The following is a 17,218-nucleotide window of genomic DNA, read 5'->3' on the forward strand; positions in this document are numbered from 1 at the left end:
GGGGCAAATAAATCACATGCAGTGTCTCATGCATTGCTCACAATAAAACACACTGATCAGCCACAACATTACAACCACTGAAAGGTGAAATGAATCACATTGATCCTTTTGTTGAAATGTTCTGCTGGGAAATCTTTAGTCCTGGCATTAATTTGGGTGCCACTTCCCACACGCCACCAACAAAAAGAACATGACAAAGAGCTCAAGGCGTCGACCTGGCCTCCAAATTCCCCATATCCTGATCTGATGGAGCATCCCTGAGATGTGCCAGTGCCCCAGAGCCAAGTCCGATCCCCATTGGGGCCTCCTTGGATCGCACTTGGCTCTGACCTGACAGGGTATGGATGCAGGATTCTGGGGCTTTCCTGTGGTGTCTGACACCTGAGTGTTGGCAGCAGATCCTCCGAGTCCTGTGAGTTGCAAGGTGGGGTACAAGCACTTCCCAAGGAAGCTTAATTAGATTGGGATTTGGGGACTTTGGAGGCCAGGTGGATGCCTTGAGCTTTTTGTCACATTACTCAGGCCATTCCTGAGCAGATTTTGCAGTCTGGAGTTCCCATGCAGGGCTGTACTTGGTCTGCAACTGTGTTTGGTGGGTGGTACATGTCAGGTGTCATTCACATGAATGCCAGTTCAAGTTTCCCAACAGAATATTACATTGTAACCAGGACCCAGTTGTTTAGAAGTAATTTGAACCAATACAGATTAAACAGCTATCAACTGGACCAAATCTTGAAAATGGGTTATAATGTAAACCAGTTTTGGTTTTGCTCTGGATCAAACCTTTGATATGTGTTGCTCAAAACTTTTAAATAGGACTGCAAAGAGTTATCCTGATCCCAGCAGAAGGGTGGATTCAGGGTGAATTTAAGGAACAAAACGTAATATATTTTTTATTTGTTTAACAGTTAATTAAATAAATTAGGCGTTGAAGTAGAAATGAGGCTACCTATTAAGCCTTTCAGTACAGTAAAGTGGAAAAAAAACATTTTGTTCACATTAAGCAATCCTCAAAATAGCTGTCAATATCAAACCACCATTTAGTTACAATCTTGAAGATCCTCATTTCGGTCTCTTTGGCAACACCTATGGCAATAAGTGGTAACTGCAGTGTGTTTTTTTTCGCAGACTGCCTGCATTATGACATGTAGTCCTTTTTAGAGCACTGGTTATCCAGATTAGATAATCCTGAAAAGTTTGAATTTGGATCCAGGTGATCCAATCCAGTTTTACTTTGAAAACTTGATACTAAAATAAGTGGTTGTGACTGATCAGCGTATGCGAGCCTTTTTAATTTTTTTTTTCACACCAGCATTACAGAGGTTAATAGGATTTAATGTTGGACTGTGCATCCATCCACTTTCTACATCTCCCACGCAGGTTAGGTTGCAGTCTATCCCATAATGCATCAGGTAAAAGGCAGGTCAACACCTGGTCATCACAGAGCTCAATCACAGTGCCTCAGTAATGCAAAAATATTTAGCATAACATTAGTTTTACGTGTAATTAAACAGCCCCATTTACAAATAATTATACCATGAGAGCTCAAGCTTACTAATTATTTAAATTATTCCTTAATGATTTTGTGGTTGGGTACATTTTACTTCATTTCATGCTATCTGCTTCAAATATCGCCCATTAAGTAGTTTGGGAGGACTTTAATTAGATCTGAGTACAGTGCAGCACTATCAGCAAATCTCATTGTGGTAATTATCTGTCTTTAGTAAAAGGAAGTCCCCTGAATAATTACAAGACAACTTTAACCATAAAGCATTGACATCCCAACGAGAATAAATTTGTAACTGTCTATTTGGCATTCAGGCAGTGTACAAAGTGCAATTAGTCTGACAAAGCTCACCCACACATGTCCGAGCTGTCCACTTTGATCACAGATCTCCCCTAAAAATTTGTCAAAACGCTCAAAGGAAAAGTTAATGTCAACTGTTCTCAGTTTAATTACGTGCATTTGAAATGAGTGACAGTTGGCACAGTGTGTTTCTTGTTTTAATAAAACAATAAGTAATAGAGGGTTCGTTATTAAAAGATCTTTCCCTGACAAGATGTTTAATATTTTAATCATGCATTATCTCACACAGGTTACAAGTGAATCTTAAATGTCTATAAATTAAGAAAAAAGTAATGACATTTATATGGTTTAGAGGATTATTTTCTTTTATTGCAGAAAGCAGTCCAGTCACCATTAGGGGTACTAGGAATGAAATGAGGAATGCAGCAAATAGCCTGAACCCACCTCAAGCCTTCACACCACACTCTCCGGACAATGTCAGTTTTAATTTTTCCAAAAATAATAATAATAATAATAATAATAATAATTCACATCAACACAACTAAAAGGCAGTTGTGTTTCTAACAGCATGGTAGTGTTGAGTAACTGCTTTACACTGTACCAATGGTAGAAATGACTGCATGTGGCTGCAGTGTGATGTATTACACAGTAACACAGCACTGTGCTGTAGAGTTCCCTCAGTGGACACATGAACGAGGTACAGCACACGATAATACAGCAATCAGGATTGTAGCGGGGCCATCACACAGGAAGAGAGAGAAAGCAAGACCTGCAGTCAAACAGCAAAACTGCCAGTTTTTCTAAAAATGACACATGGCGTTGATGAACACTGAAAACCATCTGCAGCAGGTGTCTAAACGGCATTACAAGAGCTGATCTTGTAATTGAGCAGTGTGTCAAAGTTATAATTCATAAAACAACACAGATGGAGTGTGTAATGGTATTTATAATGATGAACAGATGGTAACTAAGATAGCCAGTCTCTCTTTCTGTGTGGTTAAAGCAATAGTTCAACATTCTGGTAAATGCACCATTTCACTTTCATGCAGAGTTAGGTGAGAAGATCTCTCAATATATGTACCTTTAAAACTAACAGGTTACACATTATATCTTGTTTGTTTAATCCTATCAAAAATAAAAATTGTAAAATCACAAGTTCTGTGCTGGACTACTTTTTTGGCCAGACACTGTAACTTACTGTAGTACAAAGCCACAAAGTCAGTTACACTTTGGTTTTGTTTGGGTCAAGCAAAACAAGATAATAATGTGGCAATTAGTGAGATTTAGAGGCCCTGGTAAGTGTTTTTGTTGCCTTTGGACAGAGACAGACTTGCTTTTTCCTCCAGTTCCAGTCTTCGCAATAACGCATCACTTCACTCACAAAATGACCATTTGTATCATAATTACTTACCACTTCTTACCTTGAAATTTGTGACAAAAATCTTTACATGCCTCCACGGTGAACAAGAATCCAGGAAAAAGCAAACATTTTTCATGGATTGAAGTTATCAGGGATCACATTAAACAACAAATCTATATCAAAACATGTTTACAAACTCTTACACAACTCATGCAGTATAATCCAAGTCTAATTTATCCAGCTGTATGCTCAGTACTTTAAATACACATCGCTAAAACACTGCAATTTAAAACACATCAGTACAAACAGCCTCATGCATAGCTGAATAGGGTTTGAACTCCCCTCAGAGCTCATACACACACACTTACACAGCACACTACTCTGCATGTTGGTCGTAGGCGTAAGTGTTTTATATTGTAAGGTTTTTAGTGCAAATGCATGTGTTTGAGAAGTATTGAGCATACAATTTGGAATATACTGCTTGAGTGGTGTGAGAGTTTATAAATGGATGTTTTGATAAAGTTTCACTGTTAAACGTGGTCCCATTTTACTTCAATTCATAAAGAATGTTTGCCTTTTTTGGATTCTCTGTTCAACAAGGAGGCAGGCGAGAAAACAAAGGTTTTTTTTATGAATTTAAGGTAACATGGAGTAAGTAATTGATATACAAAGAGTCATTTTGCGGGTGATGTATTCTTTTTGCTAATCTTACGTCTCCTGTCTCCCACTACATAATTACAGGCATCTACCTTCTCATCTATCTCTCAGGAAAAAACATGAATTTCCCAAAATGTCAAACAATTCCTGTAACTGATTGTTCAGCAGTTTGTTGTATCAGACCCACTGTACTTTCATTCGCTTACAAACGTGCTGAATAAGTGTAGCCAAAATCCTGCACAAAATACTGTAGATCTCTATCAGCATCTAAGGACAGTTTTGTAGTAGTTAAAACACTACAAGGTAAATTCCTGAAACAGCCTCGTCCAGCAATACAGGATTCAACAACCCTTCCCTCCCCCATCCCAAAATATATATTTTTTAAATTTCCTGTGGACCGTGTAGAAGCACACCAAATAAAACATCACTCCCACAAACAGCATCATCTAAATCAAAACCAAGTTCAGATGAATGAACCTCTAACTGAGCTGAAACACTGGTAACTGTTAAACTGTGTGTGTAAAATATTGGTTTTATTCATTCTGCTCTTATTGTCTAATATCTCCCATCCCCAAACCCTTAAACCAAAGTTATGACAAACTATTGTCTATAAAGAAGATTTAAAGTCGTGGTCTTAAATCTCCAGCTGCTCTCAGAGCCACACGGCTGCTCCAGTGAATGACATCATATTCACAGTGCATCTGATTTGTTTTATCATCCTTTCCTGAACTTTGGCATCTCAGCTGAGAAGTCACTTATTGATACAGAGATTGAAAACCAGTTGGTTGATTATTCCAGGCTGTGGGAAGTTATATTGTTCATTTGTTTCTGAGAACTACATGCAAAAAAAGGAAAGATTAAATCAAACCAAATCCATTCCTAAAAGCAACACTAAAGAACAAGCTTCATGGAAGAACAAGCAGAGCAGAGGCACAGCATGGAATACATAAATACGCTCTGTATATTATAGGGAGAAGGAAACGGGGTGAATTAATTATAATAGATCATGTTAATGTATGGAGATGATAATGACATGGAGAGTGGAGAGGCAAGAATGAAATGAGAAGGAATGCAGATTTAGGGGGAAAAAGGAATGAAAAGTGAATTGGGGTAAAAAGGGAGAAGTCAAGGAAGAGCAACTTCCTGCTCGTCTTGTTGTTACTCGCACTCATTTTCACGAAGGACATTGTACATGTTGACAGTGAAGCCAGATGGCTTATCTTCCGTCTGCCTTCGATGTCCAAACCCCTCATCTTCATCATCTCCATCCTCATCATCATCTGCATCCCGATCTCTCTCTTCCTCTGGCTCGGTGCTGGACTCTCCATCATCATCATCGTCCCTCTCTCCTGTTCCTTCCTCCTCTGTCGTCCTCCCTTGCAGGGCCATAATCTCTGGCAGGTCTGGGTGGTTTTCCCAGTGCTCTGAAGTACATAAATAATAAAAAAAATACATTAATTCCACCCACCTGCTGTTTTGACCCTTCAAATACACTCAAAACTGTCATGATGAGTCACAGAAGAGACTCGTTTACCTCTCAGGCAGCTGTAGCCAGGTGGTCTGAGGCAGAGGCACAATCTGCCATCAATCGCCAACCGAAGGAGACTGTTAGCTGCACGGTAAACATCGTTGCGAGCTGCTTTTGCTGTTTTATAACCTCTTCTCTCTGCCCATGCTAAAGAATGAATTGACAGATTGAAGAGAGAGACATAGCAGGTGTTAGTGATTGTATAAAAACATCATGGTATAAGCTATAATTAAATAATAAAGTCTGGTAATATTGCTGTTTTTCTAATAGCAGGGATGCAAATTCATCAGGGCTGAAAAAGGTGGCAAAGATGTGAAACCCTAGATTGACACAGAGGTTTGTCACCTCCACCCTAAAGATTTTTTTTTTTTAAATATTAGCTTTAAAACAACATTTACAGTCAATTTAAGCATGAAGGTAAAGGGGTAAACTCTCCCTAGAAATAATGTAATCTTACTGATACAAAACTTATGTAAGGTGGACATACGTACAGAGCACTTACAAATACTAAAAAACAGTCAAAGAGTGCAGAACCTGGTCCAAAATTGTATCAAAGTGCATCATATCCTCAATAAAATTCATTAAACAAACAAAAAACCCCACAAATTGCATAATGAGAAATCAAATGAAAAAACACAGCTTATGTTATATTTTGGTAGAAAGAGAGTGAGAGAGAGAAAGAGGGAGAGGAAGAGAGAGACAGATTGAGACTATTCTTTTTTTTTAGCCTGTACTAGAGTCTCAAGCGCCCACTTTCTTTGTTTTGCAGTGTGCCTGAGCCTGCCATTTTTCTCTCCTGGTCTCCTGAGCATTGCCTGAACGATGACAGCCGTACTCAGTAATGTCCATAGCTGCCTGGAGCTTCAGCCCGCTGCAGCTCCACCTGCATCTCACACCTGCTTCTTCAATCTGCTGTAACAGCAGCTCTACTCTAACTCTCTCACCCTGAAATGGAACCAGATAATGAGCGTTCAATTCACATATCGTAGTTTGAATAAATACATCCTCACAAACCTTGCCACCCACCTTGCATTACTCACACAATTTTGTTATTTTGACATCTTGTGTGCATGATTTAGTCTTTACAACAATTACAGCTGCAGTTTGGTCAAAGAAAAAGCAGGGCTTAGATATGACTTTTAAATGTCGACAAACAACCGCTAAAATTAGATGAACAGCTGTCACAAAGTCATTTTAATTGAGCCTTTGTCATTTTCAGTAAGCTTGGCAAATGCTTCCTTCATAAACGGCACAATTAAGCTACTGTGATAAGTGTTTTGTTTACTACATCATAAATAACAGCTCCATTTTAGCTTCAAGTCTACACTCTTTTGTGATGAATTAGACTTATGTTCCAAAACAAAAGCAAAAGCAATTTATTCAAGTACATGGTGGTTACAGCCTTGCTAATATTATCTTAGCATGAAGAAAATGAACCATCAGAGGCTTATGTCATGTTAAGTTAGCTGGCACTTCTGTTGTAATTGTCGGCAAAATGCTAACGTCTGTAACATTATAAAAGTGGAATGGGGTGTAACAAACACACTACCTAATGACAAATAACATTAGTACCGAATGTTACATCCAAATTGTGATGACTAACGATCATTAAATCATAACAACAACCTTATCAGGCTAATTAACAGTCCCGAGCTTGACATAATGTCATATGAGCTAATTAAGTCATCATAGCGCTACAGATTCTTACCTTAAGGAATGTGGGCAGTCAAAAAAAAACTGGCCTCTTCAGTCCTCTTCAGTCTTCACTCTCCTTGGGTACGTTGCACGCATCAAGTTCAGAAGTCAGGAGCTCTTTTTTTTTGACAACTAAGACACTTCATCCCCTGTGACCCTGTCCTTGCAGACCCAGATCCCCCCTCTTTTTCATTTGTGAATGGTAAATTTTTTTCCATGTAATATTTTATTCATAATTGGCCGTGACTCAGGTGCCTGTTTAGGGAAGTTAGCCATTTGTTTCTCAATATTTTGTTGTACCGAGATAGCAGTGAAGGAGCTGAGTTACTGCGTGTACACATGATTTCTAAACTCTTTAAAGCTACAACAAATTAGATAGTGAAGTGTCATGGTGATTCAACTTACCCTCACACACGTCCCAGGCAGTCCAGCTGAGCTCTTCAGACTCTTGGTTTTCATGAGGTTTTTTCTCTAGCAAAGTTGGATGTTTGAGCTTCAGCACAGAGAGAAAAGGGGTCCTTTCGCACAGATAACCAACTGAGCTGTAGGGCTCCTGCAGCTGAGACACTGGGTAGATGCCCGCCAGTATCTAGAGAAAAATTAAACAACATGCAAAAGTAAAAGACCAGCAGGAGAATGAAAAAGATCAATGAGAAAAATCAAAGAGAGGTACAACTTTTAAAAAATGGCATAAACATAGTATCCAAAAACTGAGCAACTGGAAAATAACAAGAAGGGAAGGTATAAAATCAATAATCCATCTTTCCAGAGGTGTGTGTGCACTTCAACAAAATGTATTTTTTATTGAGCCTGGACAGGAAAGTAAACTCAGAGTCACATCTGCTCTCAAGTACACAAAAGTGAGTTTGTACCTGCAGCTGTTTATTGACGCGGGAGGGGAAAACAAGTCCGGGGCAGTCACACAGTTTGACTGTCGGGGTGAGGTAGTAGGTCTGGAAGTATTTGGTGTGGCCTGGGGTTCGAGACACGCTCACCACCTTCCTCCCCACCAGGCTGTTTATCACAGATGATTTACCAACATTTGGAAAGCCTGCAGGGAAATAAGGATGGGTTTAAGATCAGTCTTTCATATCTGCAAATTATGTTCCTGATTTGGTTTGCTGATAATGAAATTGTCCAGGGTATTGGAGAGAAAGAGACTTAATGCTTTGATGCAATTATCGCTGTAAAGTAAAAAAAAAAAATCTTTGCGAGATTTTGTTTTGGAATAATTAATAAAACTTTACTCTCCTCTATCTGGCTACAGGGTTTAAATTCACAGTGAAAACCAGATGCATACCAATGCAGCCCAGTGTGAGAACCCCATCTTTGTACAGCTCCTGGGTCGGGCAGCTCATCTCCATCGCGCTGTCACTTTGATGCTCCATCAGCACTGACTCTGCGCCCTCATCTTGTCGCTCCCCATCCTGTGGCTCACCGACAGCATCTCTCTGAATCTTCTGCTCCCAGCTCGATAGATCAACTTTGAAAACAAGAGGTAACACACAAAGGATCAACAAAAATGTGAATATGCAAAGAGTCAAGTACACAGAGTGGACAAGAGACAGATTCCTGTGTTATTATGGATTCATTATGAGTATGCAGGATTTAAGTCTGATTTATGGTTGGCTGCCTAATACTCTTGATGAGTGTTCGCTTGATGAAATTGAAGAGCTGCACAACGCTTTCAATTTATGCACTGCCAAAAGGTTTCAGTCATCTCCATGGTAAGCAGCTTGGCTCCAGCCAGCTTATTTAGTTGTGAGGGTCCAAGGACAGATGGTGTCATATGCTGTAAAGCCCCGAGACAAAGTGTGATTTGAGATATTGGGCTACATAAATAAAATTGAAAGGCATTACATTATATCATCCTAATCTGTATATAGATCCTTCCCACAGCTGTTTGTTTTGTGTCTATATTTGCGCTACTCTGTGTCCTTTTGCATTTTTATAATAGAAGGACTTGACAAAATCAGTGAGTTAATTAGATCAGGTGAGATTTTACACCTATGTCTGGTGGTCAGTGCATCTTTCAACTAAACAAGAGAGCTACAAGGTGAATATGTGACATCCCAACCACACTAAACAACATCATATTTTGGTGTCGGGAGCATAACAAAATGCAAAGTATAGAGAAAAACTTTATACAGTCTAAAAAAAAATTATTTTCTGCCGATGACACTCATCAAGAGCTTTGAGTGCCGAGGGTTTTCCACAGATTCATTTATTTCAGGCGGTCCGCAACTATCAAAACATCTGCTGCTCTTTACAGATTATATATTTTTGGAGCTGGACCGTTCATTGTGAGCGATATCACAATATATATCTTTTGGTTATAAATTGCACCACAATTGGAGTGCAAAGCCTACTCTGGACGAAGACAAAAGAGTAGAACACAAGGTGCAGTGGACGTGAAACCTGATCATTAATAATGGTCTAAGTTTACTTTCACTCGCCTCTGCAGCAGCTCCTCCTCTCAATTATGGATCTGATCAGATAGACTGATCAATTATCCAACCCACTAATCAAACTTTACAAACTGATGTTGAGGGAGAAGAGAATTGCCTGCACTGCATTCACGGACCCACAAAAATGTCCAAATTTAGAGAAGGGACACAGATTGGTAAAACACACGAAACAGACACACAAGATAAAACCCACAATAATACTGGTGTCTGAGCATAAATCGGGCTCAAGAGTAGACAGACACTCACCTCGCCCAGCTGTGATCTCCTGACAGGCCTTCAGGATATCTAAAGGACCTCCAGCGTGACTCCAGTCAGCCTTCTTCCTCATCCTCTTCTTTTGGAGCACTTCAAGTCAGGAGACAGACAGATGGTTATTCTTATCGCAACCAGAGCCAGGCAGGTTATTCTGGTGATACTGCACACGAATAAATCCACTGAGTGACAGGTTTATTTCAATTTCAGTGCCTGTCAGATGTTATCTTTAATGTATGTCAGTCAGTCCTCATCCTATCCCTCCACTTTCTCCCCACCTCCTACCCTCCCCTCTTCTCCTCACCTGTGCTGTAGGGCTGTCCAGGGTGGGAGGTGAAGCAGACTATTTGCAGGTGGGGGAACTGGGAGGTCATGTAGTGTTTCCAGGCGATCACCAGTGGGGGAGGACACAGGTCGGCTTTGTTCAACACGAGGACCACCTGCTTCTGGAGATCTCCTGTGATGTAGTGGTACAGGGCTGGAGGGAACTGCAGGACCTGGGAGGTTTAAATGAGGATACCCCTTAATAAAACTGTAATTCTGGTCCATTCGAAAAATAAACCACTAGATCATTTTCTTTAATAGGAACCACTCGACTTGTGCTGTTTTTAACTTAACATTATCAGTGGAAACTTTAAATAGAGAAAGCTAATTCACTGCACATGAAGTATATCTGGTTTAAAAGTAAGAATAAGTATGTCAGGAGCTCATGTTTTATAATTAGAACCAAAGAACTGGGTTTTATTTTAACCTGACTTCAAATCAGGAGGAGAAAATGCAACTGACACACCGAAAACACGGAAGCATCTTGACCATTTTCACATTAGTTTATCAGCAAAACTACAAAAAAATGTGGATAATATTTAATGAGGCACTTATGAAGGAAAACAAATGATCGATCGGAAATACTGAGAGACATTGCTAAAATTAAGTGCTGCAACTGTTGCACATTGTAAGCACTTTCCTTAATCTATCAATGGAAACAGTAATGATCAATTAACTGATTAATCATGATTTAAAAAAAAAAATCTCACATGCTTATGGTACACAATACCAAATGTGTTTTTACCCTTAATCAAAGCTCACAGCAACATGCTGAATCTTCTCTGACAGCATTGCACAGCCTTTGAAACATAAAAAGATGTAGAGGCCTTGGCACATCAAACATATTGAATATAACTGGAAAATGTTTGCTTGCTTCATTTTTTCCGATGTCACCGCCAAGCTCTTCTAAAAGGCCCTATGATGGCCGTCTTTTCATTAAAAAGATATATTGCGCACTTTGTTTGCAAACGCTCGTCATTGAAACATGCTTTAGCATGCATTGTTTATATTTAGAATCAGACCTTTATTTTATTGGGTAAATTTCCCATGTTTGATCAAATTCTTGATGACCCATTAATTGATTGTTGATTAATCATTATCATCCCTAATCCAAATACAAAATGTGAGCATTTAATTTGTCATCATAGTTTCAGCATGTGTATGAAGCCGAAGTAACAAATGGTATAGTTGAATTTCCGATTTCTTTTCTTTTTCTTTGCTTCAAAATCTATGTTCATTAATAGCTGTTTTCAAATATTTCAATCTTGTTCATATTACTTTGAATTTGTCTTGACACTTTCCAAGAAAAAACTTCATAAATGTGTCCTCTCATTCTAGAAAATAAGGTCTGTTACAATGTGTTCAATTGTTTTGGGTGACCAAATACGAAAACATGACATCAAAACTTTAAAAATGTGTCAGGTAAAAATGTACAAAGATAAATGATAAACACCATGCCATTTATTCAGATGGATGCTGACTGTGTCTCCATCTAGTGGTTAGTGTAATCCTGCAGGCTTTTGCTTACAAAATCACCTACCGGGTGCCTGATGTCCACGATGAGCAGGATGACATCTGACATCTCCAACACTCTCCACAGTTGCCTCCATGTCTAATAGAGAGAAAAAAATGATTAAGGCAAGGTTTAATATCGCACACAAAATAAATTAATGCCTCTGAGTTCACAATTTCTTGTCATATCCAGCCTAACAGCTTACTGTGAAAGATGTGTAAAAGATAAAGATTTATTAAAACTACTTTAAGATAATATTTATGATTGCAATGCCCTGTTTTAGTACTATAAAATTAATGTCTAGCAGCCTTTTTATAATTGTGTTATATTTCCATCACTCTGATCCTCATCTCCAGATTACTGAGAGTCACTTATCACACCAGCAGCTGCTCAAGCCCTGCTTCTGCTGTGATGTGCCTCCTGAGCTCAGCCCACGCTCTGAAATTAAATGATCTGCAGGGTTTTATGATTTTGAAAAATAGTGTTGCCATTTTCACAGCCTGAAAATTAGCAAAACTGAGGAACATTATAATGTGTAAGGTACAATAGCAGAGGAAAATACCAGACAATGCTCCAACACGTCAGAAAATTCATGCGGATCTCCACATGATCCAACTTTACCACGGTTTAATATTCAGCTCATGGTACGTCCTGGAGTTATTCGCTGGATAAAAGCCTCAACAGTTATGTCTGTATTACAGAGTCTGCTGGGTAATCATCCGTTAACAGGCAACTCAAAAACAATCAGGATTACTTCACGCTGTTATTGTTGTCAAAGGGTTTAACAGGATTCATAAATACTCATTTTGCACAGAGAAGGCGTTGGCAGTCTGAGCATTTAAAGCTGAACCTCAGATCCAGAAATAAAAATGGTTCTTTGGCTGCTACCTACCACTCTCAGCTCAACAAAACAATTAATATTGAGGGCAAAGATGGTTAAAAGCAAGTGTGTACACCAGAGAACGTTAATTTATGAACTAATCCTGGTTCACAAGATAATTGGTGAGTTTTGACCCTGATAGCTGGGTGATTTAATACAAAGAATGGAGTGGATTTTTGACTTGCTGGACTAAATGCTGGGACTGGCATATAATTGCTTAGACTGGCAAATTATCTGAACAGGCGTTAAATATCAATAGCAACTGCCATGCTTCTGGCAATGCGCAAATTTCCAACAAGTCCTCTTATGATTAATCTTGGTAAGATTTGACCAATCTCTGAGTTAGTTTAGCTTGTTGACACAATGTTGACGAAAACAAAAAACTAAGCGCCATTCTCCATGCCCCACATCAAAGTTTGATACATATACTGATACAAACAGAGCCTTTTGTCCATACTCTGAGTTAATTTTGTCTGTATTTGTGCATGTTTTCTGAGAGCATTCAGATATGGACAAAATAGAACAGTACAACCAGAGATGTGATATTTTCATGCATTATTGAGATTTTTATGTGTTTTATAAAACTGATATTTTTAATATGATTTTATGTGAGTTATATGTATCATGTAATGTAGTGTGTTGTGGTGTTAAGTTCACCTGCTATTGACTTCCTTTGAACACATTCTTAATGAGACTTTTTAGATGTGTATATATACGTCTTGCTTGTTTTGTTGTATGTGGACCCAGGAGGAGTAGCTGCTACCTCAGTTGCAGCTCATAGGGATCTGATTAATGAATAAATAGATCATGGAGGCAGTGTAGCATAGTTCAAGTAAGATATGACCACAGGACACAATGAAGACATTTTAAAAATGGCAAATCAATCTGTATGCCAGTAAAAAAAACAAAAATCCTTCGTCCACATGTCACAATGAATTTTATTGGCCTCACAGAGCACTGCTGACTACGATGTTGCCTCCGCTAAAAGGTACATTATTACAACCTCTTCAACTGCTGCCATGTTTGATGCTGTCAGAAACTTTTACCACTGCCCTCTAGAGCCTTCTAAAGCAAACCTATGCAAACCAAAAGGATGCATTGAAGTGTGTGGGAAGTGACTGTCATGACATTTGAAATTTATATATCTATTTTCATACATCAAGGGGGCACAAATGAGCCTTAACTGTCTGTCTGAACAGGCAAACAGAAAAAAAAGAATGAAAGGGAGGTTTCTGGTCCAGCTTTGACCCTTTGATGGTCGAAAACCCTCGAGTGAATCGGTGAAGGGACTTACTTCCAGATTGTGCTCAAAGTGGCTGAGAGAGCCAGCTGGGTTTCTGCAGTGCAGGTCGTCCAGGTAGTCTCTGTACGACTTCTCCTCTTTCCTCAGCAGGTTCTCTCGTGTCATCTCATAACTCCAGGACGGCCGTCGTGGGAAACCAAGACCTGGTATTGAATAATTAAATTTCAGAGTGTCAAGCAGCGACCCACTCCATTAACCTACTCTGCTCATCTGTTTGGCTTATTTTGAGGCTGTCATGTGGAAGGCATTAAAAAAATGGGCAGACCTTTCTCTGAGGGGTAGATGTCATTGATGTTGATCTCGAGTTCTTTGTCTGAGACTGCCTGCAGCACCTTCTCTCTGGCCAACTTCTTCCTCTTTTCCACTTCCTCCTTACTCTCTTTCTCAAAGTGCAGTCGGAACCTGAAGAGATGAGAAGGGCATAAATAAAGCTACTTTTAGTCTTTGCCTGGAACTGGGTTGCTAAAAATTGGTGACTGAGATCATGTTCCCAACATGCATCTACCAGATGATCTAGATTTAACTGCACAGCTAACACATTATGAAACAGACGTCTGAGTCAGTTGGATAATAACACTGACAACACTACTGCGCTTTCCACAGTCAAATAAGGGCAATCAAGAAAACCATATTCAATCAAATAAATTCACCAAAATACAGTGTTGAAAAACTGGTCTATTTTTCATATTGGCAGCATGCTGTAACATTATTACTAAGGTTAACTATAAAAGATTATCAATTTAAACATATATTAAAGCATCCTTCTGCTGCTCCAGGCAATGCATCTTAGGTACCACTGAGTGTCAGTGAACAGACTACTACCACTACTATCTACAATTTGTATTTATTTGTTTCAGTTGAGTTTTACATCTTTCATGTTTATCATTATTTAATTAAAGGGACAGTTCAACCAGAAAATCAAAACCATAGTTTTCCTCTTACCTGCTATATATATAAACCTAGATTGATTTGGTGTGAGTTGCTGAGTGTTGTAGACATTAGCCGAAAAGATGTCTGCCTACTTTTCAATATAATGGAACTAGATGCCACTCGGCTTATGGTGCTCAAAATCCCCAAAATAAAAACACAACAGCAATGTCTCTGTCAAGAAATCAGAACCTGGTTACTCAAGATTATCCGCAGACTTGTTGTGAGCAGTTTCATGCAGGAATTATTTTCTCTCTACCAAACTAAACCTGCAACCGTATCACTCCTTAGTAGGAAGCATGCATCTACAGCTAACTCATCCAGCACCACAGAGCTCGCTAACATTACAGCTCAGCCAAGGAAGACACCATTATGTTTACATCTCATGCTGTCACAAACACGAGCCTCTCGTCCATTAGTAGATGCACGCATCATTCTGCATGGTGATTCGATAGGCGGGTGTAGGTCAGTGGAAAGAAAGAAAATACTACCTACATGGAAGTGCTCACAACAAAGTCCATGAATTATCTTGAGTAATCGAGTCATGATTTCTTGAAATAGACATTGCTATTGAGTTCTTCAAATGTACTTTTTAGTGCATCAAGCACAACAACCCAAATGGCATCTAGTTCCATTACATTCAAGAGAAGGCAGACATCTCTACAGCCTATAATCAGCAACTCAAACCAAAACAATCTAGATTGATAAACAGCACTACAAGTGAAAAGAAAAACATGTGTTTTTGAGATTGGTCTGATCTGTCTCTGTAAAGTAAATCAAAGGAAGTATTAGTAATGCAGCAGCAGAAACTCACCTGTTGGGGTCATATCTACCTTCTCTGCTGAAGGGCTGTTGATTTATTCTCCTAACGTCAGTGGTCTCACTGTCTGAGGTGTCCGACTGTCGCTCTCCTCCTCGCTCAACACTCGCATTGCGGCTGCTTGGCCCTGAGCCTGTATCACCTTGAAGTCAAGGGCAAAGGTCAGAGATCACAGTCAAACATCCAATATCAATATGTTGTGTTTCTAAACAATCAGGTGCCATCAGCCCAGTACCAATCTATGAGGAAATGTGGCATATTCACAAGGATAAATGCTGACATCTTTCATTGAGATGACCTGCAAAGTGTTTTCAGAAATGCCAAAACAAATAAATAACAAGTTTGTTTCAAATTCTATACTGACTCCTCAATGGCTTTCTGCGTTAATGAAGTTACTGGCTTCGGTATGATATGACCTTGATTTTTTTTTACCTATTAATGCATGTTCTGGCATGATTTCATACTTTTTTCTTTCTTTTAATTTAAATCCCAAGCTGCTCTTCAGATATATAAATAAATGCATCTCTAAAATGTTTGTGTGCAGAAATTTGTACACAGATATATCTTGATTGACATTGCTTGTCTAAATGAGTTAATACTGAACAGACTGGCGTTGATTTGAAAATGAATCATTTTCTTACACGTCATGGTACAAATCAACTCTGATAGACTCAGAGAATTGTTAAAAGTGCGTTGTTGATATGATATTTATTCACATTTCAAAAATGTTCAGCAATTCAACAGCTGTGACAGGCACACAAACACGTGTTTTGGGAATAAAATGATGTCTTTGCTCGGTTATGTTTCAACAACTGTCACTGTTCAGTGATGTTTTGAAATGGATCTGTATATGACAGCATGGTGCCCAACGGCCTCTAGTAATTTACAGCTCTATTTTGTATTTTAAAGGGCTGACAATCAAATAATTGTGCATTTTTGACGTTTCTGTATCAAACGAGTTCGTGCTAACGCTATCTTGTACTATTTACACTCGTTAAGTCCAAAAGCAAGTTACAGCATAATGCTTGTTATTTCAGCTAGCTAAAAGGAAAATTCAGGTTTGTTTCACACCGCTAAATATGTGGCCTTATGCTCTACTTGAAAATATTATCGTACCCAACACAACACAGGCAAACAGTTTGCTGCTTGACTACATTTAGCAATGGGGCACGATCCGCTAGCTAACTGCTAACGCTAGCATGTTAACGCTAACGGCAGATGTAGTTACCTCTCTTTCTCTCCCGTTTGACTTGTAGCTGTTTCTTCTTCTGTTTGTTGCTAAATGGCTTTTTCCGGGGCATATTTAAAAATTAAGGTGGTTAATTTATAAAGCTATATACTGCGTGTTGCTACCTACAGCTTGACACACAGCTTTCTTCTTGACGTTATTTACATGGATGAAGTTTCTCGACTCCTACACTTTTCAGTGACGCCATGTACACTGCAGACCGCAGAGAATGGTGGACGAGACCACATTTCAGTGCTCACGAACTGCCCGAGTTTGGATCACTGTGGCTTTATTTATATTATCTGATTTAGAATAAGCTTTATGCCGAGTAAACAGCCTTAGTCTGAGTATTATTATGTACATGTATCGAGAAAATGTTGACTAAACTGCCATTATACCCCCCCATTTTCGGTGGTACAGTCCACTTTTGTAAACACCTCGCAAATTTGCACATTC

General features: G+C 39.0%; 1 protein-coding gene across 1 annotated transcript; it reads right to left on the reverse strand.

Annotated features, from left to right (window-relative positions):
- Positions 1–2,151: 2,151 nt before the first annotated feature.
- Positions 2,152–16,975, reverse strand: gnl1 (guanine nucleotide binding protein-like 1). Its single transcript, XM_042489336.1, has 12 exons — positions 16,763–16,975; positions 15,529–15,676; positions 14,053–14,189; positions 13,779–13,930; positions 11,632–11,703; positions 10,072–10,264; positions 9,762–9,860; positions 8,348–8,530; positions 7,920–8,098; positions 7,453–7,636; positions 5,359–5,499; positions 2,152–5,248 (listed from the first exon to the last, which is right to left on the reverse strand). Exons 1-12 carry the CDS (start codon positions 16,833–16,835, stop codon positions 4,983–4,985), a joined length of 1,827 nt encoding a protein of 608 aa, XP_042345270.1. The 5' UTR covers positions 16,836–16,975; the 3' UTR covers positions 2,152–4,982.
- Between the last annotated feature and the right edge of the window lie 243 nt (positions 16,976–17,218).

The sequence above is a fragment of the Plectropomus leopardus genome, chromosome 7 (genome assembly GCF_008729295.1).
Source record: "Plectropomus leopardus isolate mb chromosome 7, YSFRI_Pleo_2.0, whole genome shotgun sequence".
NCBI classification, from domain to species: Eukaryota; Metazoa; Chordata; class Actinopteri; order Perciformes; family Serranidae; genus Plectropomus; species Plectropomus leopardus.